The sequence below is a fragment of the Gobius niger genome (assembly GCF_951799975.1).
Source record: "Gobius niger genome assembly, chromosome: 13".
Taxonomy (NCBI): domain Eukaryota; kingdom Metazoa; phylum Chordata; class Actinopteri; order Gobiiformes; family Gobiidae; genus Gobius; species Gobius niger.
This window is the reverse complement of record NC_136864.1, coordinates 30,716,534-30,742,625: the sequence shown is the minus strand read 5'-3', so window position 1 is coordinate 30,742,625 and position 26,092 is coordinate 30,716,534. Positions and strand designations below refer to the sequence as shown.

Sequence of the window (26,092 nt, the reverse complement as noted above, 5' to 3'; positions counted from 1 at the left end):
TACTTCAGCTTTTTTCCTCCGTATGGTTGAAAGATGCTATTTGGAAAAATATTTCAGGTGGGCAAACAATGAGGTTTAGTCCTGCTTTGGACCTCACAAACAACTGCTGATTTATTATAATTCTACTGATTACCAGCTTTTCAAAATACATCATAGAGCAATGTACAATAGGAGAAAGTCGAGCAGAACTAAGTTCAAATTCTCACATGCCGCCCTCTGACTCAACGTTGGTTTCTCATGCAGCCTCTTGTAAAAGTGAACGTGAAATATGTAAACATGTTGTGCACGTTTGAAGTATTATTTATTTATTTTTTTGCCGATTAGAATGAGACTAAAACTTAATGAAAAGTAGTTAATGAGACTAAAACCTTAATTTCATCAAATTTCAAGGACTAAAACATGTGAAGTTCAGCGACAGTTCGCAAGTCTCTGGCAGAAAGGGTAAAAACAGGTATGATATAGAGGTGTGTGCTGCATGATTAATATGTATGAGCCTGTTCAACCACTCCTCTGCTGGGGATGAATGGTGGGCTGTATAGAGGGTAAAGTATATAAATCTATAGTATAAAGTAAGGCATGGCAGCAGTATGTCTCAGCAGCCAGGACACCTGTTTGGGGAAGGTGCACAGGGATCATGTCTGAAGATTAGGCCTATCACTACAATGATACAATACAACCACTACAGAAACAAAGCGGATCAGTAGACAGAACACTTGCGCCCCCGTGTGGTTAGAGTAGGCTGTACAAGCTCCAGCCCTGACATGACAAACGACTAACTTAAGAAAGAATGTGTTAAATGGAGCAAGCCCCGCTGTCGGACCTGTGGTCCAGTTAAAGTCCATCTTTCAGGCCGGATAGCCGCTGTTTCAGCACAACCACGGCAGCTTTCTGAACAGTTCCGCTTTTATTCTGAAAGAGCCAGAGAAAAAACGGTCCTCAGAGCATTCCCCGCAGCGGAGGATGGACACACCGGCGGACCCCCGCTCTGGAGCCCGGCCCGTGGCAGGAGGTCCCCGGCTGGCGGCGCTGGGACCTCTTTGGCCCATGGGGCCGCTGGTGGATTGGAGCAGACCATACCGGACCTGCGCGGTGCTGGCCGCTCTGAGCGCACTTCTGTGGTGAGCATCATGACACATCAGTCTCACGCAGCCTGACTCAGCTCACTCCGCTGCTGGGGATTATTTAGGTAAAGCTTATGCTGACTGTGTCACAGCGGTCATGTAGAGAGCGCTGGAATAATGAGTTTGTATGTAATAAGAAATAAGACCCTGACCCTAAAGGTCTTATCTTATTATTATTATTATGTACCTCCAAAGTAGCTACACATTATCCCAGTGTGTGCCTAGACTGTTAAAAGCAGAGTGTGTGAGGGCGTGCGTGTGTGTGTGTGTGTGTGTGTGCGTGTGTGTGTGTGTGTGTGTGTGTGTGTGTGTGTGCGTGTGTGTGTGTGTGTGCGTGTGTGTGTGTGTGTGTGTGTGCGTGCGTGCGTGTGTGTGTGTGTGCGTGTGCGTGCGCGAGTGTGTGTGTGTGTGTGCGTGTGCGTGTGCGTGTGCGCGTGTGCGTGCGTGCGTGTGTGTGTGTGTGTGTGCGCGTGTGCGTGTGTGTGTGCGTGTGTATTGAACAAGCTATTTGTTCCCCCTCAAATCTAGACGCTTCATTTGAGTTATGTTCATAGGGTTCTGTTGTAAAAATATTATGATTAATTTCATTGACCAATTAAGTTGATGCAACTTCTATTTCAAAACAAAACAAACCTACTGCTCACTGCTGGACTGCTCAAACTGGATCCTGGCTCCTGACAGTGATGCCATAGCGTCCTAACCTGGCAGTGTGACTGAGCCGTATGTGGGTGACTGGCTCCATTTTCATTGGTTAAACAGTAGAAAGTATTTTTTACCACCTGATGGATGAGCAACATCACGATGGAGAGCCGCCGTTGTGATGCCGTGCAACTTTGCAGGACTTGCACTGTGAATTAAATCATGAATATAACTAATAATATGCATGCTAGAGACAAGACCATAATTCAAAAAAAGACGCTCTCGCTTTGCTTTTCGCATGGAAACTAAACAGCTTTTAGTGCCATGATGGATCTCACATGGGAGCTCACTGAGAGTGCATGGGTTTGGATAATCTCACGAAGGACTGAGAGAGAGAAAGAGAAGAGAAGGAGGTACGAGGCTACGAGCTCACGGACCGGGCGGCGCGTGGAGCAGCTTGAAAAATGTAGGCTACGACGCAAACAGCTGAATATTGTCCCGTTAAACATAACTTTGAAATTGAGTAAATGCAAATAATACGCTCTGATTTACATTTGTATTAGTGAAATATGAGCCTTGATATCGAGGAGCAGATGAAGCTCCGAATAAGTTTCACCACATTTCTGTTGCTAAATTCGTGTTCCATGACTCTCTTCAGATCCTGTTTAGTTTAGATCCATTGATCCTGCACTCTCCCATTTCAACATTAGTAATATGCAGCTTATATAAAGTAAATGTCTTTAAAAATGCTTATAATGAGAGATGCTGCCAGTTAATAGGGACATGATGATGATTACTGGTCCTAATGGGATGTTTGTTGCACAGGCTGGCGGCGCTGGGCCCTGCGAGCAGCATCAGTGTGCTGTCCCTCCTGATGGCCGTCACCGTCCTCACTCCCACCGTCTGGTCCAGTCGCACAGGTGTCACTCTGAGAGCACGAGGATTTACTCTGCTGTCGTCTGGTCACTTGATAATGTGTGTTTGTGTTTTTTTTAAGTTTCCTCGGGCGATGCAACATGGTGAGTGAATTTCCATTTTTTCATCATGCTTTTAGGCAGTGATGTTGATGTCACGCTCTGTGTGGAGGCTTCGAAGTTTGAGCTCAGTCCAGGCGAATCGTGGTTCAGAGCGCACTGGGTCAGTGACGTCATCAAAGGTTCAAAGGCTTTAGATTTGCTTCATAATACACACATGCATTACATGTAATACACTTGTTTGTCCACATACGGGGGCAGAAGAACAAAGGAATCATCATGAGGCCTCATCTCAAAATCACTAGTTTGAGGACAGTCTATAGCACCACAGTGGAGAGCAACCATTGTGATGCTGCCTCAAAACATTTCAAAATCATACATTTCATTTCACTTCACGATTGTGTGTCACTTAGTGTGTGTCTTTCACATAAAATTTCAATTCAATTCATTTATGTTTATGGTCCATATTATGGCAAAATGTACAAAAGTTGAAGGAACAGGCTACGTTTTTTCCATACTGAAATATGTTCTTACCTGAGCTTAGGTGAGTTGATACGCACCTGTCTGGTCTTTGTGTGTGCGCTCAGTCATGCAAAATGACCAAAGATGTTGTTAGCATTTGGCCTCTCCCAGTATATTCCTATAGCTCCAAATTGGGTGAAGTTAGAAGCGACCAAGCTCTTCCACGGACACGCACAAAGACCAGACAGGTGCGTATCAACTCAGGTAAGAACATATGTCAGGAAAAGCGGTGGCCTGTTCCTTTAAAAGGGACTAGTTTAAGTAGCCTGCCAGAGACATGATGTGTTAGCCGTAAAACATCACGACTAAACACTTTTAAAGTGCCGTGATGGATCTCACATGGGAGCTATCTGAGAGCACATGGCTTTGGATATTCTCACGAGGGACCGAGAGAGGAGACGAAAAGAAGAGACGTGATGCAGGAGGTACGAGGCTACGAGCGCACGGACTGGGTGGAGCAGCTTCAAAAACGTAGGCTACGAAGCAAACTGCTAAATATTGTCCCTGTTTCTTAAACATAATTTTAAAATTGGGAAAATGCAAATAATAAGCTCAGACTTACATTTGTATCAGTGAAATATGAGCCTTGATATTGAGCAGCAGATGATGCCTTGAATAAGTCGTCCTCCTCTCAGACTTTTACGCACGAGTTTTGATACATTTGGGTCAGATGATGTTTAGTTTAGATGCATTTATCCTGCACTCTCACATTTGTCTTAACATAAATAACATGCAGCTATGTAAAGGTCTTTAAAAAATGCTTATAATGAGAGATCACTGTAAACATTGTCAACTGCCAATTAAGGGCACATCGCCCAACCCTAGTTTCCTGTGTTGCATCGCTACACAATTAGGCCGAAAAAATTCCCCAAAGAATGATATAAATGATGGAAAGAGAGTGCTGAATCTGTCCTCCTCTGGTCACCGCTGGTTCAGCAGAAGAGCAGTCTTTCTCAGTCCTCTGGGCCAGGTTTGTGTGTTTGTTTGTTTTTACGTGCCATGTTGTGACACTGGCGGGCACGTGTACCTCTGATTTGCTTGTCGGCCTGTCTGTCACGCCCATCATCAGGAGGTAGGACAAGGAGCCAGACCGTACACTCAGGTCTTTCCTCCAGCGATGCAGAGGGGACAGTAATGTGTACAGGGCCGGCCATAGTGATCCTGTGTGTGCCTGATCATCTCCTCATGCACTCAAGTGTCTTACAGTAACACCTCAAAATATCACTAGGTGGTGCTCAAGCTAAACCGTCACCGTTTCCTGATGGCCTGGTGGAGTCCACAGTGGGATTTGAATTCAATAACGCGCGCTATGGTTAACATAAGCTTGTGAATAAGACAGCAGGCTTGCTATAAATAAAAGTTCCTTCTTCCGTCATGTGTGTGTGTGTTTACACACTGTTGCCCAATGACACAACAGCAGGGCCTGGTGGGATTGAACCACAGTGGCCTGTTGTGAAACTCCAGTCAGGCCCATTTGCTTTGGAGCACGTGCTACTTCCAGGAACCGCTGAACCTGATCCAACTCCAGCTCCTGCTCCCAGTCAGTGGAGCAGGGGGAGTTTCCCTGCTCCCCAGCCCCGGAAAGTGCATAGGTTCAGTCCTTAAAGATAATAATAATAACAATGGTACATTTTATTTATTCAGCACTTTACATTTCAAGCAAAATCACAAAGTTTGTCAAGATTAAAAACAGTACAAAGCATAAGATCAACATTTAAACATTTAACATTTTAAGATCCAAGTGAGAAAGCCTTTCTGAATAAAAATGTCTTCAGACGCTTCTTCAATGCGGCGCCCTCAGGTGTTCGGGCAGGGCGTTCCTCAGCCTGAAAAGACCTGTCCCCCATTGTGCTCCGTTTTGTCGTGGGTCGGCTAAGGATGTTAGAATCAGTGGACTGGACACGGCGAATGGTGGTGTGAGGGGTCAGCAGCTCTGTCAAAGAGGTCAGGGCGTGGCTGTGCGGACATTGAAAAGTCAGCAGGCAGATTTTGTTCTCTGTTCTCTACAGGGCAGGGAGCCAGTGGAGGGACTGATGTGGTCGGATTTGTGCTTCCTTGTCAGTATCTGGGCAGCGCACATCTGGATGTGCTGAAGCTTCTGCACGCTCCGGCCCGTGATCCCGAGGACGAGGGCGTTACAGTAGGTCAGAGACAAAGGCGTGGACCAGCCTTTCAGCATCACTGATGTTCCTGAGGTGACACAATGAGGTTTTACAGAGATGGTGGATATGGTGATCAAATGAGAGGTTTACAATAGTCAGAATAGACAACCTTCACAAACTCATTCACCTTCCCAAGCACTCTTCCATATTCACTCTCTTCCATAATGGCTTGTGTGGAGAATTATCTTTACATTTGATAAGATGAAGAACCTTGTATATCAGTTTTAAATGGATCATGTTTTGTTGTGTGTGGATGGAGTTTGGATGTTCTTTAGCGTGTGGAGTTTGGACGTTCTTTAGCGTGTGGAGTTTGGACGTTCTTTAGTGTGTGGAGTTTGGACGTTCTTTAGTGTGTGGAGTTTGGACATTCTTTAGTGTGTGGAGTTTGGATGTTCTTTAGTGTGTGGAGTTTGGACGTTCTTTAGCGTGTGGAGTTTGGACGTTCTTTAGCGTGTGGAGTTTGGACGTTCTTTAGCGTGTGGAGTTTGGACGTTCTTTAGTGTGTGGAGTTTGGATGTTCTTTAGTGTGTGGAGTTTGGACATACTTTTTAGTGTGTGGAGTTTGGATGTTTTTTAGTGTGTGGAGTTTGGATGTTCTTTAGTGTGTGGAGTTTGGACATACTTTTTAGTGTGTGGAGTTTGGATGTTTTTTAGTGTGTGGAGTTTGGACGTTCTTTAGTGTGTGGAGTTTGGACGTTCTTTAGCGTGTGGAGTTTGGATGTTCTTTAGTGTTTGGAGTTTGGACGTTCTTTAGTGTGTGGAGTTTGGACGTTCTTTAGTGTGTGGAGTTTGGATGTTCTTTAGTGTGTGGAGTTTGGATGTTCTTTAGTGTGTGGAGTTTGGATGTTTTTTAGTGTGTGGAGTTTGGATGTTCTTTAGCGTGTGGAGTTTGGACGTTCTTTAGCGTGTGGAGTTTGGACGTTCTTTAGTGTGTGGAGTTTGGATGTTCTTTAGTGTGTGGAGTTTGGACATTCTTTTTAGTGTGTGGAGTTTGGATGTTTTTTAGTGTGTGGAGTTTGGATGTTCTTTAGTGTGTGGAGTTTGGACGTTCTTTAGTGTGTGGAGTTTGGATGTTCTTTAGTGTGTGGAGTTGGACGTTCTTTAGCGTGTGGAGTTTGGACGTTCTTCAGTGTGTGGAGTTTGGACGTTCTTTAGTGTGTGGAGTTTGGACGTTCTTTTTAGTGTGTAGAGTTTGGACGTTCTTTAGTGTGTGGAGTTTGGATGTTCTTTAGTGTGTGGAGTTTGGATGTTCTTTAGTGTGTGGAGTTTGGACGTTCTTTAGTGTGTGGAGTTTGGACGTTCTTTTTAGTGTGTAGAGTTTGGACGTTCTTTAGTGTGTGGAGTTTGGACGTTCTTTAGCGTGTGGAGTTTGGACGTTCTTTAGGCAGTAGAGTTTGGATGTTCTTTAGTGTGTGGAGTTTGGATGTTTTTTAGTGTGTGGAGTTTGGATGTTCTTTTTAGTGTGTAGAGTTTGGACGTTCTTTAGTGTGTGGAGTTTGGACGTTCTTTAGTGTGTGGAGTTTGGACGTTCTTTAGTGTGTGGAGTTTGGACGTTCTTTAGCGTGTGGAGTTTGGACGTTCTTTAGGCAGTAGAGTTTGGATGTTCTTTAGTGTGTGGAGTTCGGACGTTCTTTAGTGTGTGGAGTTTGGACGTTCTTTAGCGTGTGGAGTTTGGACGTTCTTTAGCGTGTGGAGTTTGGACGTTCTTTAGCGTGTGGAGTTTGGACGTTCTTTAGTGTGTGGAGTTTGGACGTTCTTTAGTGTGTGGAGTTTGGACGTTCTTTAGCGTGTGGAGTTTGGACGTTCTTTAGTGTGTGGAGTTTGGACGTTCTTTAGTGTGTGGAGTTTGGATGTTCTTTAGTGTGTGGAGTTTGGACGTTCTTTAGTGTGTGGAGTTTGGACGTTCTTTAGTGTGTGGAGTTTGGACGTTCTTTAGTGTGTGGAGTTCGGACGTTCTTTAGTGTGTGGAGTTCGGACGTTCTTTAGTGTGTGGAGTTTGGACGTTCTTTAGTGTGTGGAGTTTGGACGTTCTTTAGTGTGTGGAGTTTGGACGTTCTTTAGTGTGTGGAGTTTGGACGTTCTTTAGTGTGTGGAGTTTGGATGTTCTTTAGTGTGTGGAGTTTGGACGTTCTTTAGTGTGTGGAGTTTGGATGTTCTTTAGTGTGTGGAGTTCGGACGTTCTTTAGTGTGTGGAGTTTGGACGTTCTTTAGCGTGTGGAGTTTGGATGTTCTTTAGTGTGTGGAGTTTGGACGTTCTTTAGTGTGTGGAGTTTGGACGTTCTTTTTAGTGTGTAGAGTTTGGACGTTCTTTAGTGTGTGGAGTTTGGACGTTCTTTAGCGTGTGGAGTTTGGACGTTCTTTAGGCAGTAGAGTTTGGATGTTCTTTAGTGTGTGGAGTTTGGATGTTTTTTAGTGTGTGGAGTTTGGACGTTCTTTAGTGTGTGGAGTTTGGATGTTCTTTAGTGTGTGGAGTTTGGACGTTCTTTAGTGTGTGGAGTTTGGATGTTCTTTAGTGTGTGGAGTTCGGACGTTCTTTAGTGTGTGGAGTTTGGACGTTCTTTAGTGTGTGGAGTTTGGATGTTCTTTAGTGTGTGGAGTTTGGACGTTCTTTAGTGTGTGGAGTTTGGACGTTCTTTTTAGTGTGTAGAGTTTGGACGTTCTTTAGTGTGTGGAGTTTGGACGTTCTTTAGGCAGTAGAGTTTGGATGTTCTTTAGTGTGTGGAGTTTGGATGTTTTTTAGGCAGTAGAGTTTGGATGTTCTTTAGTGTGTGGAGTTTGGATGTTTTTTAGTGTGTGGAGTTTGGACGTTCTTTAGTGTGTGGAGTTTGGATGTTTTTTAGTGTGTGGAGTTTGGACGTTCTTTAGCGTGTGGAGTTTGGACGTTCTTTAGCGTGTGGAGTTTGGATGTTTTTCAGTGTGTGGAGTTTGGATGTTCTTTAGCGTGTGGAGTTTGGACATTCTTTAGCGTATGGAGTTTGGACGTTCTTTAGCGTGTGGAGTTTGGACGTTCTTTAGCGTGTGGAGTTTGGACATTCTTTAGTTTGTGGAGTTTGGATGTTCTTTAGCGTGTGGAGTTTGGACGTTCTTTAGTATGTGGAGTTCGGACGTTCTTTAGTTTGTGGAGTTTGGATGTTCTTTAGCGTGTGGAGTTTGGACGTTCTTTAGTATGTGGAGTTCGGACGTTCTTTAGCGTGTGGAGTTTGGACGTTCTTTAGTGTGTGGAGTTTGGACGTTCTTCCCGTGTGTCCACAGGTTTCCTCCAGGCTCTAGTGTCTTTTATCTCAAACATATTGTATCTACAGTAGTTTCTCCTCTGAGACCAGGACTCCCCTGAAGAAAAGACACAGGATTTGGTAAAAAAAAAAAAACATAAACAGATCCTTGAAACCTATTCGTCAAAGTTTTGTGCATTTGAAAAAAAAACGTATAAATAAATGTATAAATGTAGATGGATCAATAATAAATGTTTGTCTTTCGTTGAAGAGGAGTGCCGCAGAGATGAAGATTGGGCAGAGGAGGTGTGTTTGTCGGGTCATGTGTGTGGAGGGTGGAGGATGGGGGCTGGAGGTGTCCCATCCTTCTGTTGAAATGAGTGTTATATTTTTAGCATGGCCCCCTTCAAATACAGTGGCGTGGCTCTGAACACAAACACTGAGGGACAGTTGTGTGTTGGAAACAACTTAAGGAGCCACGGTTTTTTGATTTTTGACAATTTGAGAGATGTTGCCTGAAGACCTCAGAGCCGGAGCCAGGTATGGTCACTCCAACACTCCACTACATTGTCACAGTGTTTAGGGGCGATGGTGATGCAGAGAGTCGAGCTGAGGGTCGACACTTGTGTGTGAAGGGGAGTGTGAGTGGAGTGGTTCCTTGATGTAAAGCGCTATAAGTAAGTGTGACCATGTGTCTGAAAGTGTCTGCTGTGTCAAAAGAGCAAATAAGTGATTGTTAAGTCAATAACTTGCCATGATCCAGACGCTCCTGATGAACAGCTGCAGTGACAATGCTATTAAGGTCTGTTATCAAAACAACGGCACAGGAATGTTTGGCCTGTTGTCAAAGATAAGTGTTTGTCCTGGTATTTTTAGCAGTTGAAACACTCGTGTCTTTCGGGTGTCTGATTGAGACTGATTCACTGATGGACTGATTCAACTTGTATTGAACTAAAAATGTACAATTGAGTTACATGCATATTATTTTTCCAAACGTGTTTGTAGTTTAATGCTTGTGGTGCTACAAGACCGCTTGATCTAGGCCTGGTGGCCTAATAGGCTTGGATGTCCATTATTTCATGAGGTGGTACCTGGCCTGGACATATTTAGTTCTACACATAGAAATGAAAAGAAGATTTGTGTACAGTTAGCATGTTGGCTACTAGCATGTTGGCTGTATTTTTCCTTTAGCCGTAAGCATTTAACTATCAAACATCTCAAACTGTGAGAACTCTGTATTTGATGTCAGACATGATGACTGAATATATATCTGTTACTTTAGACAAGGATTGGCATGTAAAAGTGTAAATGCTAAATCCTACACATCCGTGCCCCCCCGCTTTTAATGTGTTAATGATGGAGAAACACGTCTGCTCATGAACGGAAGCACATGACTGAGTGAGAGTGACATGACTCCTAACTTTGTTGGGGGCGGGACATCACCAGCTCGTCTCCATGGAGATGTCGCTGCTTTGTTTTGACTCCAGGCTCCATGAGGTCCTGTTCCAATTGCTTTAATTTGATCACCCACTACAAAAATAGCATTGTCTGTGTGGAACATGTTTGGTATCGCTGACATGTTTACGTTGAAGTTAGGCATGTGCTTTAATGAAATGGAATGTGCTGGCTGGGTTTCAGTCACATGCTCTTTGGAGAACATTTGACCATTGGAAAGACCAAATGTTTGGTTGATTGTTGGAGACAGACTTTTGTCTCATCGATGTGATATGTATCATGACTCAGGCCTTTCACACTGATGTGACTGTGATAACAAGGGCAGACGTTTGGTCCTCAGTGAAAAACAGCAGCAGACTCAGTGAAGGCCTGTGTGGCGGTGTGTTGATCCGCTGCACTTGTGCAATGCCTGTTGCCTCACTGCAGCAGTGTTTCCTCATGTGGAGCGTGCGGCCCCTCAGCTGTCTGGCTCTAACTTTAGCCCTGATCTGTGCGCTCTGCGCCGGGTCAGCTGAACACTGTGACGTCACCTGGAAAACAGAATGCCTTTAGAGCTGATGTCACCGCACTGCTTCCGGGTCCAGTGGAACTACAGTCACACTGTCACGGGACGGGAGCTACATTTGGACAGCGCCACATGTACTGCATACGTGTATTACATGTACTACATGTACACTCAATATTTTTTATATCCAGCCTTTCAATTTCACTTCATGTAAGGAGTACTTACTGGGTACTGTTAAAATCTATATTGGTACTATATTGGTAAAACTTGGTTTCTGATACTGATACCTGAACAATACTTTTTTTGACACCTATACGATAATATTTGTCATCGTAGATAGAACCAAAAAACAGAACAATAATATTATTTTTTTGTTATAATATTTATTCCATAAAAGACAATTTTCCGATACCAGAAGTACGTAAACTATTTGTCGATACCTTACTGGTGTCGTTTAGTGGGACCCAGCGCTACTACTTACTCACAACTCATCTCCTCTCATTATTCTAATTAACCTCAGCAAAATCATTTCCCGACTGTCAAGAAGTGGTTTAATCATCACGCAGGGATATTAGGGATCAGCTGTGTGATGACTTTTAGTAAATAATATATTGTGTTATATAAAAGAAACAAGAAACAAGACTCAACATGTGGTATTGAACTCCCTGTGGCCTGTGAGAGGAGCCGTGTCGGAGCCGTGTCGGAGCCGTGTCGGAGCAGGCAGAGGATATGCTGTCATGTTCATGTGCTCTGGTGACATGTGTGACATGAGGACAGAGGGTTCACGGCAGTGTTCATTTCCACCCCTAAAATATCATTTTTTACTAAAACTGTGACCAAAATGTCCAGATGCTTTGGTCGAATAAAAGATTCAAGATTCAAAGCTTACAATGAAATTCTTATTATGTTTTGTGATTTTTGTAATATTACTTCTGTTAGGACAAATGGCAGTCTATTACATTTGTAAAACATTAAAACTTACAGACTCACCTTAATCCGAGGTACCTTGAGTGCAGCCACATAAGCCCTCAGACAAATCTATGAAGCTTACTTTATAGTCCATGAAAGCCTGAGCGGAACAGACTCATCCTTTGTCTCAGAGCGCTCTTATCATTTTAGACTTTTTAACTAATAGTATGGACACATTTTCACATTTGAAGTTGTATTTTGTGCAGTGCGCTCTGTGGATGTAATAATCCGTGGTGTTCCATCGGAGTGTGTAGGTTGTGGAAGTTGAGCAGCGGCTGTGGTTAATGAAAAAACGCAACCATGAATGCTAGAGGTTCACCCCCCCAAAAAAAAACAAAAACAAAAAACAGCAACATAGAAATATATAGTGTATCGTTGGACTGTATCATTTATATCATTTATCACGACAGTCCAATGTAAAGATAATAAGCTTTGTGAACTTCCCTCTGCACAATAATGAAAGCCCAGTTTTGAGCAGAATTTAGCTGAACTTTCACAGATGGATGTCTCTGAAGTTCTGTTACAGAGGTGATTCTTCCAGGCTAATGTCCGTTAGTGCTTTCCAAAGTGTCTAGCAAACACTTCCATGTTCTGGAGCTTATGCTGTCATTGCCAGAGGCGTAGCTTACCATAAAGGTGCGTACACACCATATGTGCGTCCACGGCCCATCTGCCTCTCGTTGGACGCCAAACAACGCCGCTTCACATACTTCACACTCACGACAAACGCCTGTTTGCTGGCGCGTGAAGTTTTGCAAGCGTCATACAGAGGAGGCGTGTCTGGCCACCGGTTGTTGAGGGCGCACTCACACTTGACATCCGAACCTGCCACTCTCTAGCTCGTTTGAGGAAAGGCCTGGATGCCCCAAACGGCCCGAGCTCACACTTACACAAACGAACCGAGCCGTGGCCGAGCACGAGGAGTTGTTTACAAGTGCACGTGAGCAGCAGCAGCAGCGCAACATAATGCGGAAGAAAAAAAAAAACCTAAACAGCTGCGTGAAATAATGTCTACTATGAGCCCTGTCAAATCTCTTCACTCCACTTTTCTTTGCATTTTACTACAGTTTAACAAAAAGGGCTATGGTGAATATAATAGTCGATTTTAATAAAGCAGAGAAATAGAGAAGTGCGCGTCTCTCTGTCCCGCTCAGCTGAGGCGGGGGGGGGGGGCTGAGCCTTTCTTTGGAGTCATATACAGCCTTCAAAAAAGGCTACGAGAACAGAAGATCTGACGCTCAGTTTATGTCATTCATTGCTGCTTCGGCCACTGGTTAAACAGCTTTATGTTGGCGAACTCCTGGAAGTCTACGCTTTACGTTACAACAAAGCACTTGACACGAACGCGCACCGAAATCACATCATCATTACTTGAGTGCATGAAGCAGTGGGCGCGGCCTCCCTGTTCGCTCACCGCGCTGTTCTCCCTGGCTTTGACGCGCGTCTTTCCTCATCCGCTCGCGTTTGCTACGCTTAATACGCGCGGACAGCTTTGCTTGCATTTCGGAGCGCGTTGAAGCACCTCTACATAGGGTTAACATGGAAGTTGGAGGCGTGGACGCTTTTGGTGTGTACGCACCTTAAGGCAAGGGAGGCAGCTGCCTGTGGACCCCAACAGTCAAGGGCCCCAATTAACCAACCTGTTATTCAGAAGCCTGCAGTAAACACGTGATATACAATCCGAATGATTTTGGTGATGCAGTTACATCTTCTCTCCACCAGTGCTCCGTGGCGCTGTTCATCCCCATCCTGCTGCTGCTTTAGTGAGTCATGGTTCGCTAATGGTAACTTATACTGAGCAGTGGACAGACTGTTTTACTCATGGCTACACCAGGTTATATTTCTAATACTGAAACCAGTTTATTGAAACACTTCATGACCTAAAGAACCTCAGCTTCTGTTCTGAGGAAAACTTATGCAGAGAACTGCATTATGGGAGTTGTCAGGTGACCAGCTCCTGCCCAAATGATGTCCTCTCTCCCAGTGTGCAGTACACCGAGCAGCCACCAGAGGGACCCCAACCGATATTCTTGCTTGGGGCCCCTTGGTGCCCTTGCTACGCCACTGGTCATTGCAGCTTCTCAGGCTTCATTCTGTCTGCAGTCCGTCTCATCTCAGGGCACAGAAGTTTGTTAAGTTTGTTTCAATCCAAATGTATCCTTTGTTTTTATGGCATCTACGAGGCCAACGGGGCACAAGCCTTGAATGCGGTGCTGGGCACATTTACTCCCACCCGATAAAAATAACCAATGGTGCTTGAGTAAGGAGGAACTTGATAAACAACAACCAAAGAGTGTGAGGCTGACTATGCTTAAGCCACGTAAATACAGCGCGGTGTGTGTATACAGGGAGAGAGAGGAGCCCCAGGCTGTGCTCCACTGTGCTCAAGGGGAACCTTCTCATGGCTCGGACAGGTGGCGGTCCTCTAAACTGACATTTCAGAGTTCTAAAATATTTTTTGGGACAATTTGGGATTCGGGACAGGAGCCAGGATTTCGGAACTGTCCCGAAATTCTAGGGATGTATGGTCCCCCTAAAACCCACTGATAATGTACTTTGTAGAAGCACTGAGGCTCCATGTCTGGGTTTGTCGACCCAGGTCAGAGGAACTAATCCAGATTCCAGGACCTGCTCCATCATACAGCCCTCTGGACATGTTGGACTGAATAACCACACCTCATGGGAACTTGTCAGAAGTCTAATGTGCCCTATGTGTGTGTTTGTGTGCAGTTGGGAGATGATGCACTCGGAGCAGTGCTCCTCTGGGCTGGTGCTCCAGATGCCCTCCCTCCAGCTGCTGCTCAAAGAGACGTGCGCCTTCAGACAGCAGCACCCAGGCAAGGTGAGGAACATGCACGACTCTCATTCATGCGGTGGGGGGTCATAAGACTGTAACAAATACAATAGAACCAAAGACAAAACAAAAATGAAGTGAATCTCCAAGACAGACTCTTGAATGGGCTAGAGCAGGACTAAAGCACGTCTGAACCAGACCAAAGGCCTAACACAGAACATCACGTTTTCCCTATTTAAATATGGTTACGTGTTCCACTACAAAGTATAATTACACAAAATTAAACAATGTGGATTTTCTAAGCGGATAAAAGGGGGGACTATATTGTAAGGTGTAATACTAGGAGTCTACACAGTTATATCTTCACTTTACTGCGCGGATTTAAACTACTCCTGGTAGTTAAGGAAAACGTGGAAGAGCTTGGAAGCTTCAATCTTGACCGGTTTTGGAGCTATAGTGGAGAGGAGGAGAGGCTTAATGCTGACTGAGGGCGCGCGAATAGACCAGACAGGTACACATGAACTCGTCTAAGCTCAGGTAAGAACATATCTCAGTATGTAAAAACAGTGGCCTATTCCTTTAAGGAGAAAAGTGTATAAAGAGTGTGGTAAGATAATAAAAACATATATAACAATTGTAAAAAATAAAGCTGACTACTTTGTGGATTTCGTTTATTGCGGCTTACTTTAGGAACGTAGCCCCGCGATTAATGAGGGACCACTGTAACACATTTCATTTCCAAGATGGTCTCCCCTTAACCTGTGCTCTGACTGTGTTCCAGTTTTGCCTCTTGGTCTGCAGTATGTGCACGTTTTTCGCTGTGTTGGGACGTTACATTCCAGGAGTGGTCATCTCCTACGCTTTAGGTGAGTACGGAGACACACAACACACGGAGGAGATTACAGCATCAGTGCACACACACGAGCAGTTCAATGTAATCTCTCCATACGTGGTCCTCCGTAGGCTCCACCCCCAAAGAGCGCACAACAGTGTGTTCTTCAGAGACATAGGCTCCACCCCCAAAGAGCGCACAACAGTGTGTTCTTCAGAGACATAGGCTCCACCCCAAAGAGAGCACAGCAGTGTGTTCTTCAGAGACATAGGCTCCACCCCCAAAGAGCGCACAACAGTGTGTTCTTCAGAGACATAGGCTCCACCCCCAAAGAGCGCACAACAGTGTGTTCTTCAGAGACATAGGCTCCACCCCCAAAGAGCGCACAACAGTGTGTTCTTCAGAGACATAGGCTCCACCCCCAAAGAGTGCACAACAGTGTGTTCTTCAGAGACATAGGCTCCACCCCCAAAGAGCGCACAGCAGTGTGTTCTTCAGAGACATAGGCTCCACCCCCAAAGAGCGCACAACAGTGTGTTCTTCAGAGACATAGGCTCCACCCACAAAGAGCGCACAGCAGTGTGTTCTTCAGAGACATAGACTCCACCCCCAAAGAGCCCACAGCAGTGTGTTCTTCAGAGACATAGGCTCCACCCCAAAGAGCGCACAGCAGTGTGTTCTTCAGAGACATAGGCTCCACCCACAAAGAGCGCACAGCAGTGTGTTCTCCAGAGATATAGGCTCCACCCCCAAGAGCGCACAACAGTGTGTTCTTCAGAGACATAGGCTCCACCCCCAAAGAGCGCACAGCAGTGTGTTCTTCAGAGACATAGGCTCCACCCCCAAAGAGCGCACAACAGTGTGTTCTTCAGAGGCATAGGCTCCACCCCCAAGAGCGCACAGCAGTGTGTTCTTCAGAGACATAGGCTCCACCCCAAAGAGCGCACAGCAGTGTGTTCTTCAGAGACATAGACTCCACCCCCAATGAGCGCACAGCAGTGTGTTGTTATAATTGTAGCGTACAGGCCACAGACGCAGCGCGTACATCAGGAGCACGCACACGCGTGTTATTTTAGAGCTCGTGGGACTGAATATACGCACGTAGGACGTTCAAAGTGCACATGGAGAGTAGTTTACATGCATGTCAATTAAATTTAACTGCGCGTATGTCTATTTCTAGCGCGTGTGGACTTATGCCGTAAATCTAACGCCATACACACATTATTTATGTGTCAGTAAATGGCTACGAGTCAGAAGAGAAAGTAAAACGTGACTTTGCATCCCAAAACCAAAACACTCCTAATTCCACTGTCTGACCTCTCAGTAACCATCCAAAACGCACATATGAAGCAACTACGAGTCACAACCCAGAAAGGGATTTGATTGGCCAGAATAACACGCACAGTAAAAAATACTTTACTAAAAAAAGATTACAAACAAACTTTATAGGGATATTTCAGGATTTTGGACATACGGCCTGGGACACAGGACCCGCCTTCTTTCCTAGTTATCCAGAGTGTTGTTGATTTCTGGACACTTTCTTTTATTTTTTTTATTCATGCAGTCCTTATACTGTATTTGAAGAGTTAGTGGTGCTAGGCTAGTGCTAGGCTAGCACATATCTATGTTATCTACTGAATACAGCAATTGTAGTAGTTTTACCAAAACCAGGATGCCATAAGGAACCGTAAGGATGGAGGTAGGAGGAAGTTATAGAGCTTTATCTATTCCTAATGCAGAAATTAAAGTACATGAGGAAACCCCCCCATGGGCGGTTACACCAGCTGCTTCGCTCTCAAAAATAAACTTCTGAAATGACCGTTTATTAACCTTCAATGGATGACAAGGCTAAAGCCATTACAGAATGTATGTAGCCCTTTCTACCGTGAGCGTGTGAGCGTGTCTAATGCTCTGCTTGTGTGCTGCTGTGTGTCCAGTCCTGGGGATCTTCCTGTGGCCCCTGCTCTCCTCTGTGGACCTGGAGCCATTTCTGCAGAAAATGGACCTCGGCCTCGTTAACTTTCTGCACAGAATCAAAGAGAACCACAGTAACTATCTCTCTATTTCTCTGTCATTCGCATGAAATAAAAACTGTCACACAGTTCAAAGTCATCTCTTCCAGCACATATGAATATACATGGTCTCATTATTTCCTCATTTTAATTTTACTTCCAAAAGTGGTGAAAGTATTGAAAAACAGGTGCGTGATGTTGGTCAGTTGGTCAGAATGTGTCAGGTTTGTTTGAATCCAATCACCAAATAATGATCAGGGAAAGCGTTTGGACATTTTCTTTTTTGGAAATGTCTTTCAAAAAGGTTTTCTCACAGAGAATTCTATAACATGAAATAAATAAATTCCAGAAAATTCAATATGAGCAACATGTCATTATTTTTCTGCTAAGATGTTTGAAAATGTAAATCTCCCAGACCCAGTAATGTTATTCAGTTATTCTCCTTATTTTCATCACTTATTATTTAATGATTATTATTTAATATTAAACAGGAATGACAGACAGCCATCATACAGTAGGATATGGTGCTCATCTGTGTGTCCCTGTAAACGATGTGATATCCTTGCATTTGTGCGACTGTGCTGTGCTTGTGTTCCAGTGTCCGGCCGGTCCCAGCCCCAGGAAGAAGCTCGCGCTGCAGAGTCAGACCTGTCCTCCATGTTGCCCCAGGTTTGTCCCACGTCTGCAGTGGAACACACACCTGATGCTTTGGCGTCTGCAAACATGTGTCAGAAAGGTCTACAGACTGTATGTGTTTAGTTTGTGGAGGTTTGGCCAGATAAGCCTTTCCCTAAGCATTAAGTCATTTGTTCCTCGTGTGTGGTGCCAGTTAAGACGATTTATCTGATAAGAATGTTTGATTGTGCTGCACCTTTGCACCAGGATTGATATGTATTAAAGTGTAAAAGTACAAAGTAACTAGTTATCATACAGCACCGGTCAAAAGTTTGGTTTTATTTCAAGATTATTGTAGATTCTCACTTCTTCCAAATATCCGCCTTTTGCTTTGATTACTGCTTTGCACTTTCAACATTTTCTCATTGAGCTTCATGATCTTGTCACAGAAATGACCTGACGAAGCTCAGTGAGAAAAGACCAAGAACAAAAGGAACATCTTGACCCTCTTCTGTTTACTCCATAATCTCATGTGTTTATTTATAGTTCAATGTCTTCAATGAGAATCACACAATGGAAATAGTTGATGATAAAGAAAAGCCAAAATATAAAAAGTGTTTCCAAACTAATGATGGGTCCTGTTGGAGTTTCAATATGGATATGATTCAGAGGACATTTTGTGTTTAACCAAATCACTTCTTCAGTGCAAAAGCTGATGACTGACATTTAAAAGCATGAACCAGATGTTTACATAAACTTTATAAAAACACACATTTGCATTTTTTTCTCAGTGCCAGAATTAACTTTTTATTTTATTTTTTAGGTCAATTAGAATAAAAAGAAAAAAATATTTCTATTTGGTATATTCCAGAAGAATGAGAGATAGAATATTTAGATATGTTTTTGTTACTTTTGTTTAGGTGACCAAAAGTATACATTTCATGAATTTCATGAATACATCTTATTTCTTTCTTACCTTTATTTAACCAGGAAAGTCCCTCTGAGATTAAGAATCTCTTTTACAGGGGAGTCCTGGTCCCAGATGGGAACCTATTGTACATGTTTGAGTGGTAGGGGAAACCCGGAGGAAACCTACGCAGACACAGGGAGAACATGCAAACTCCACAGAAAGGCCCTGTCTGGGTGGGAATCGAACCAAGCACTACCCGGGCGGCACAGTATAACGTGGGTCAAACGTTTTGGATGTCCTTCCACAAGCGTCTCACAATAGTTGGATGAGTTTGGTCCATTCCTCCAAACAGAACTGGTGTAACTGAGACACATTTGTAGGTCACCAGCTCTGCCCATACGTTTTCAACTGGACTGAGGTCAGGACTTTGAGACGACCACTTCAAAACACTTTGTAGCCATTGGATCCATCTGCCCCACGCTTTAACTTCCAGGCTGATGTCTGAGATGTTCTTTCTTCATGATGTCATCTATTTTGTGAAGAGCAATAGTCCGTCCCGCAGCAAAATAAGTTCAAAGTTCAAATGAAGTATCCAGTCAAACATAAAGTCAAAGTATCACTCTGGATAATGACAAACTCGTACCAGGTTCAGCATCTTCACCAGAGCTTTTGCTTTTGTTCTGGGGTTGATCTTCACATTTCAGACACAGCACGTTCATCTCTGGGACACAGGACCCGCCTTCTTTCTGATCTTTGTGATGATTGGACATTTACATCATAGTTTGAACCAATGAACCTGAACCTTCAAGTGTCTGGAAATTGCACTCAAGGATGAACCAGACTTGTGCTTCCAAAGACATGACATCATCATCTGGGCTTTTCCAAATTGTTTAAAGGTATAGTCATGTTAGTGTATGTAAATTTCTGACTTTGTAAAAAGTAACAAAAACATTTCTAAAAAAATCTATCTCTCATTCTTCCGGCATTTAGGAAAAATACATACTTTTTAAAAATATAAGTTGATTCTGGTTTCAAAAGTCTTTTTATAAAGTGTTTGTAAATATCTGGTTCCCGCCGTCACGCACACCACGATCTATAGTCAGGTCCATACATGTCGGGACATCCACTCATTTCTCATCATTTCTCATGTTTTTGTCCATATAAACCACCACAATGGATTTGAAATAAAACAAAAAATATGTAGTCAAACAGCAGACGTTCAGCTTTAATTTGAGGCTATTTACGTCCAAATCGGATGAACGTTGTAGGAAGTGTTTGTATGTGAGCACTTTTTAAGGGACCAAAAGTAATGGGACAAAGCACAAATTATAAATCAAACTTGTTCCTTTTTAATATTTGGTTGTAAATCCTCTGCAGTCAATGACAGGTTGAAGTCTAGAGGCACAGATGTAACAGACGCTGGGTTTCATCCCAGGTGATGCTCTAACAGGCCAGAAGAAGTCCATTCTTAATGAAAATGACCCTCATATAGTTTTATATCTGTCCGTCTGAACTGTCCCATGTCTGGACGCCTCGATCACCCCTTTGTGCTTGTTCAGGTGGACCTGAGTCAGTGTCAGGACCTGTGTGTGTCGGACACTGAGGTTTCAGACATCAGCTGGACAGAAGGCGCCTTCACCCTGTCGGAAGGACACACCCCCTTTTCAGAAGGACACACCCCCCTCTCAGAGGGACACACCCCAGTCACCGACCAATCAGAAGGTAAGGACTCTTTCAAGCACTTCCCTTTCCTTTTTTGTGTAGAGATTTTGTGTAGCTTTCCAGCTACAGACCTTGTTATAGCAGATCACAGTCAACAAAGGACTAAACGGATTGAACATTTCGTTTTTTAAACATGTTATTCATGTTTGTTCGTCTGTAGAAGCACCTTGTGTTTAGAGAACAGCTCTGAATGCAAAGAGCAAACTTACTCTTCACCTTAAAGGAACAGGCCACCATTTTTGAATACTGAGGTATGTTCTTACCTTACCTTAGGCAAGTTAATGCGTAACTGTCTGGTCTTCCAGACGGGGCCCTATTTAAATATGGTTACATGAGCTTTTACATGATCCAAGTATAGTCACACAAAGTTAAACATGTCGACTTTCTAAGCGGATTAAAAGGGACTACTGCAGTTGCAAGAACATATCTCAGTTTTTAAAAACGTTTTAGCCTTAGTAGGCAGGCGGTTTTAGCTTAACTCTTACAGTCTCTGCTCTGAAACTCTTCTACACTGTTAACCACAGACAACAGTGCTGTTATAGAGACGAGGCAGTCGAGCAAACACACGTTCTGTAGCATCATGTAAATGGTCTCTTGAAGTCTGTGCACAACAGTTTATGGCTTTGTTTCGTGTTGATCACACCCATGTGGACAAACGGGCAGGTCTCATTTACTCTCACCTTCTAATTGTATTTGTTTGGTGACCTGTGACAAACAGGTTACCAAACAATTACTATCACATGAACTATCACGTGAAAATAAAGTTGTCACTGGTGCTGTTCATTACGTTGGTGAAGTGGAACCTTCCCTGTGTGCTGCGGTACTTTACAGCTTGTGCCTAACATTTATTCTGTGGAGGGGGCGTTGACCGCTCTGTTCACACTGTCCCCCCAGACCTATGATATGGTCATGAGTTTGAATCCTGACCGAAAAGACACAATCTTAGAAACAAGCTGCTGACAGATTCCTCCTCCTGGATGACGGAGATGTGTTGCTCGAGGGCCTGTTTGGTTTGTAGCCTGCAGTAAAACTTTGTTTGTTTGATTAGTCTGTTTATGTTGCATTGCAGAGCTGGACAGAGACGGATTGGCTGACCATCTCCCAGAATTCCCTTCGCTGGACAATGGCAGCATGACAAACGACAGCAGTGATGAGGACAACCTGTACCTGGCTGCCCCCGCCCCTGACCCCTCCGTGGCTGACGCTATGGGCCTGGCGGAGCTGGGGGGGCAGCTGGTGTCCGCGGTGATCCAGCAGAGGATGGAGTCCGCCCTGGGCCTGAGCGGCAGCAGCCTGGGCCTCTGCACTGGGCGTCTAGAGGACTCTGACAGCGACGTGGAGGACTTTGAGCTGTTGGATCAGTCTGAGCTGGAGCAGTGTGAGACAGAGCTGGGTCTGGTCCAACAGGAGACCGAGGAGAGCCCAGAGCCCAGCGGCCGACACACTGTCCACGGGTTCATCTCCAGACTCCTCCGACGGCAGTAGCACACGCTCTCACACACTTTCTGTCAAATCTACAAAGGGTACATTCAAACGCGTTCAAGGGCTCCTTATTCTGCTGAATCATGTTTTTTATAACTGCTGTATGTTCTAATGCTGTTCCTTGTGAAAGATACTGTTTATGTTTTGTGTCATTCATGCATGTTTGAGCCTCTGTCTCACTACTATTGTTCAAACTGCCACTCTCTTCTGCTTTCACGGAGTAAAGGGCTGAATTACTTTGTCCATACTGTGTTGTGTATCTATGTGCGCAGATACAGCGGCTAAAAGAAGTATAGTGACATAAAATGTACCACATGTTGGTCAGAGCCCTATGATTCCACACGGGCGACCAAAGAAACTACAGATGTCTTTCATTTTTGTTCGTCACACTGAGGAACGTTCTCCACGTGCTCCACGTGCTCCACGTGCTCCACGTGCTCCACGTGCTCCACGTGCTCCACGTGCTCCACGTGCTCCACGTGCTCCACGTTCTCCACATGCTCCACGTTCTCCACGTGCTCCATGTGCTCCAGGTTCTCCAGGTTCCCCACGTACTCCACGTGCTCCACGTACTCCACGTTCTCCACGTTCTCCACGTGCCCCATGTGCCCCATGTGCCCCATGTGCTGCGTGTAAATGCACACAGTACAGGGCCTCATTTCAGCCCTGGAGTTTTAGGATTTACACAGGTTTTAGTTTTATAGATTATAATAGATTATCATATATATATAGATTATAGTTTTATTTACAGTGTTGTGTAGCAACGGAATACTCATTTTAAGTAACTGTATATATAACTGTACAGTTACACTTTCATTTGATGGTATTTAGAATACAGTTACTTTCTGAAAATCAAAGGAATACACTGAAGTACCCAATCATTACATTTCAATTTCATAATCATAGCATTGATAAGTAAATAAACAGGGCTGTGGATCTTTGCATGTTCACATGCACTGGGACTCATGCATGTAATAACGCCACGTCAGATTGTAGCCTTGGGATGATTTCCATCCGTCGTCCCCTGCTTGAGCTCTCAAAGCCACCCTCATTCATCTTGGCCTATTGTACATGTTTTTAGTGGCAGGGTAAACATGGAGAGAACATGCATGCTACACAGAAAGGCCCCGTCCCAGTGGGAATCGAACCCAGGACATTCTAGCTGTGAAGTGCTAGCGCTAACCGCTGCGCCGTATTAGAGAGTGATTAAGTTCCTAACAGGCGTTTAACAAGTTTTTCTGTTATTTATAATATGCCACATTTACACGAATATAAAGTATTCTCAGAATACAGTTCTCTCATTGGACAAAATCCATTATAAGGCAAGTATTCAGTATTCTGTGAATGCAGTTTCAAAGTATTCTTATCAGTCAGAGGTCATAGGATCGCTGCTACGAGCAGCTTATGCAAATGGGACATTTATGATAATTATATGATATATGTGATTTTTTGATTATACTACTTTTTTACACATTAGTCACTAATGCCTTTCTTTTTCTGTCCACTTTTTAATCACACACACACACACACACACACTTCTGTTTTCTCCACTGGACTGGAGTCGAACGACACCAACTTGATCTCACTCCTGAACATCCATCCATCGGCGTCCAGAGATAGAAGGATGACCTTCATCTTTTGCCGTTTGGTGATGTCATCTCTTTCTGCACAGACACAAAGCTCTGCAGCCGTTGGTTTGTCCAGACACTTTCCCTGGACCTTTATTTCATATCCTAACTTGCCTTCACTAAGATGTGTCTCTCTCTTTGCCACAAAATGCCCCTGTGCTCCTTTTCCTCCCCTCGCTTCAGTCCTCGCTGTTGACTCATTAACCAGACTTGGTTTAATAATGGATTACACACACAGGTGAATACCACTGCAGTACCACATGTGAACCGCCAAAACCACAGTAATAACACGGTACTGTGAACCTCATGCACTGTGCTGTAGGAGAAACAAAACAATCTCCCCCTTCTTTTGAAGTAAACTTCTTCTAACATAACAGAACACTTAAAGATGCATTGTACAAATAAAATAACAACAAACCAGAATGTACAGCATACATTTGATCTTAAAATAAGCAAACACAGCAGTACAAAGTACATTTACATTTTAAGTTTGCAAAAACCTTCGCTCAGAGCTCTCAGGAGGCCCCTCTTTGGTTAAGCAGTTCGCGAGCTGCTCTTTGGTGGCTGACCAGACAATCTGCTGAGTTCTTTCAATTCCATCGGCAAGCGCTAAAGTTTCCTCTGCTAATGTACTTCGCACAACTCTGATACGTTTGGATTGCCAGGATTTGGGAATTTTCCACTTTCACCCATGTCCACCCTGTGTGCCGCCGTCTGAGAGATTTCCCATATAATAACAGACTGATTGACACTCATGATAACAAGATTTTATCTTAATGATGAAGTTTAAAAGGAATTGAGGTTCTACTTTCTTTCTTTTTTTTTTTTTTTTCTTTCCTGTGTCTGGACCTGTTGCCAGAGGGGAGCAGCCCCTGAGCAACCGGACCATCATTTGCTAAAGGGGCTTTTCGACAGAACCAGACTGGAATGGACCAGAGTGGTTTGTGGGTGTTTCGACAGCCAAAAGTGAACCGGTCCAGACTGCTCCAGTCTCGGACCACTTTAGCCATGGGGTCTGGAGCGGTTTGCAAAATGGACCGGTTTCGCGGGAAAAGAGAAGGGATCATGTCATTTTGATGTGGAAACATTCAATAAAATGATATATTTTTCCTCATTTATGTCTGTAATCTATCTCAAGTTTTCAAGTTTGATTTGCACAACTGTACATTCTTTAGTTTTGCCTAAATGACAGCAGCGAGGTCACGTTTCTCCCACTTTTATTTTGGACCCAACGGAATAAAGTGAACATACATCACATGGCAACGCTGATTTTTACACTTCGGTAAGGATGGAGCCTAGAGGCCTATCAGAGATAGGCTATATTACAGTCTGTTTTATAAATAATAAAATAAAACATTTGTGTTTGATTTTTCCTATTGCTGTTCAATGTAAAAGGCATAATGTAGAATAATTGTATACGTATTTTTGTAGGTGAGCGCTCTGCATATACAAAGGTGTTTTGATGCAGGACTAAAGCTCAGTTTGTCAGGTTGTTTCCACATGAATATAAATGTCCTTGGCCACTCATAATGACCCAGACCACTTTACCCTAAAGTCACTTGAAACACAAACTTGCGGGGGCTGCCCCTCCCTAAATGAACCGGTCTCCAGTGAACTGAACTGGTCCAGTCCTCTTTTGTGTCCTATGCTGTGCATTTATGGAGGATAAGAGATCACATGAACTGGGCATCTGGACTGATGTAACTTAGAGCAGGGGACTAATCAATAGTAATGATGCCAGAGAAAAAGTGACATCAACAAGTGTGATGACACCTTGTTGCCGTTTAATTTCTCAGATCAGGCAAAAGAGCAACTCTAGATGAACAAATATGCCGCCAGGGCCCGGGAGGTGGTGGTCGGTTGGATTGGATTGCTCCCAGTGTAATCTGATTGCATTTGTAGTGGCCGTCTGTTAAACAATGCGATTAGTGTGGCACCTTGTAGACTTGTGATGACTGGGGAGTGTAAATTAAGGTCATACCGCCTTTGCTATGCCCAATCCCGTCAGATCTTGGAAGCTAAGCAGGGAAGGGCCTGGTCGGTACTTGGATGGGAGACCGTTTGGTAACACCAGGAAGCCTGGGGTGAATGTGGTGTGTGAGTGAGTGGTTGGTGGTGGTCGGAGGGGCCGATGGCGCAGACTGGTTGCCTCGCTTCCGTCAGTTTACCCCAGGGCAGCTGTGGCTACAACAGTAGCTTATCACCACCGAGTATGGAGTGAATGAATAATGACGACAATGTAGCGCTTTGAGAAACTTGTTAATACAGGCTTGTAAAGCGCATTACAAGTGTAAGGCATTATTATTAAATTCAACAGAGATGAAAAGAATTCTCCAAGACCTTACTGAACTCTTGGAAGTATACATAGGAATGAACATGATTGTAAAAAATGTATTAGGTGAATACAGGTTTGCAAATCATGAAACAAGTGATTACGAACGAAAACAACTTATACCCCAGCAAAAACGACCAGAAAAAATACAATTGTCACCACCTCTGTCCTTGGTACACCCCAGATCTCCACACATCCCAAAAAAC

The 26,092-nt window shown here is 44.0% G+C and overlaps 1 protein-coding gene across 1 annotated transcript; it reads left to right on the top strand.

The window, feature by feature from the left end:
- The first annotated feature begins 862 nt into the window (after nucleotides 1-862).
- Nucleotides 863-22,284, top strand: retreg1 (reticulophagy regulator 1). The gene is made up of 10 exons (XM_079569527.1): nucleotides 863-1,118; nucleotides 2,586-2,680; nucleotides 5,266-5,396; nucleotides 13,282-13,322; nucleotides 14,290-14,401; nucleotides 15,135-15,219; nucleotides 17,123-17,233; nucleotides 17,796-17,866; nucleotides 20,282-20,444; nucleotides 21,514-22,284. Exons 1-10 carry the CDS (start codon nucleotides 961-963, stop codon nucleotides 21,927-21,929), a joined length of 1,383 nt encoding a protein of 460 aa, XP_079425653.1. The 5' UTR covers nucleotides 863-960; the 3' UTR covers nucleotides 21,930-22,284.
- The last annotated feature ends 3,808 nt before the right edge of the window (nucleotides 22,285-26,092 follow it).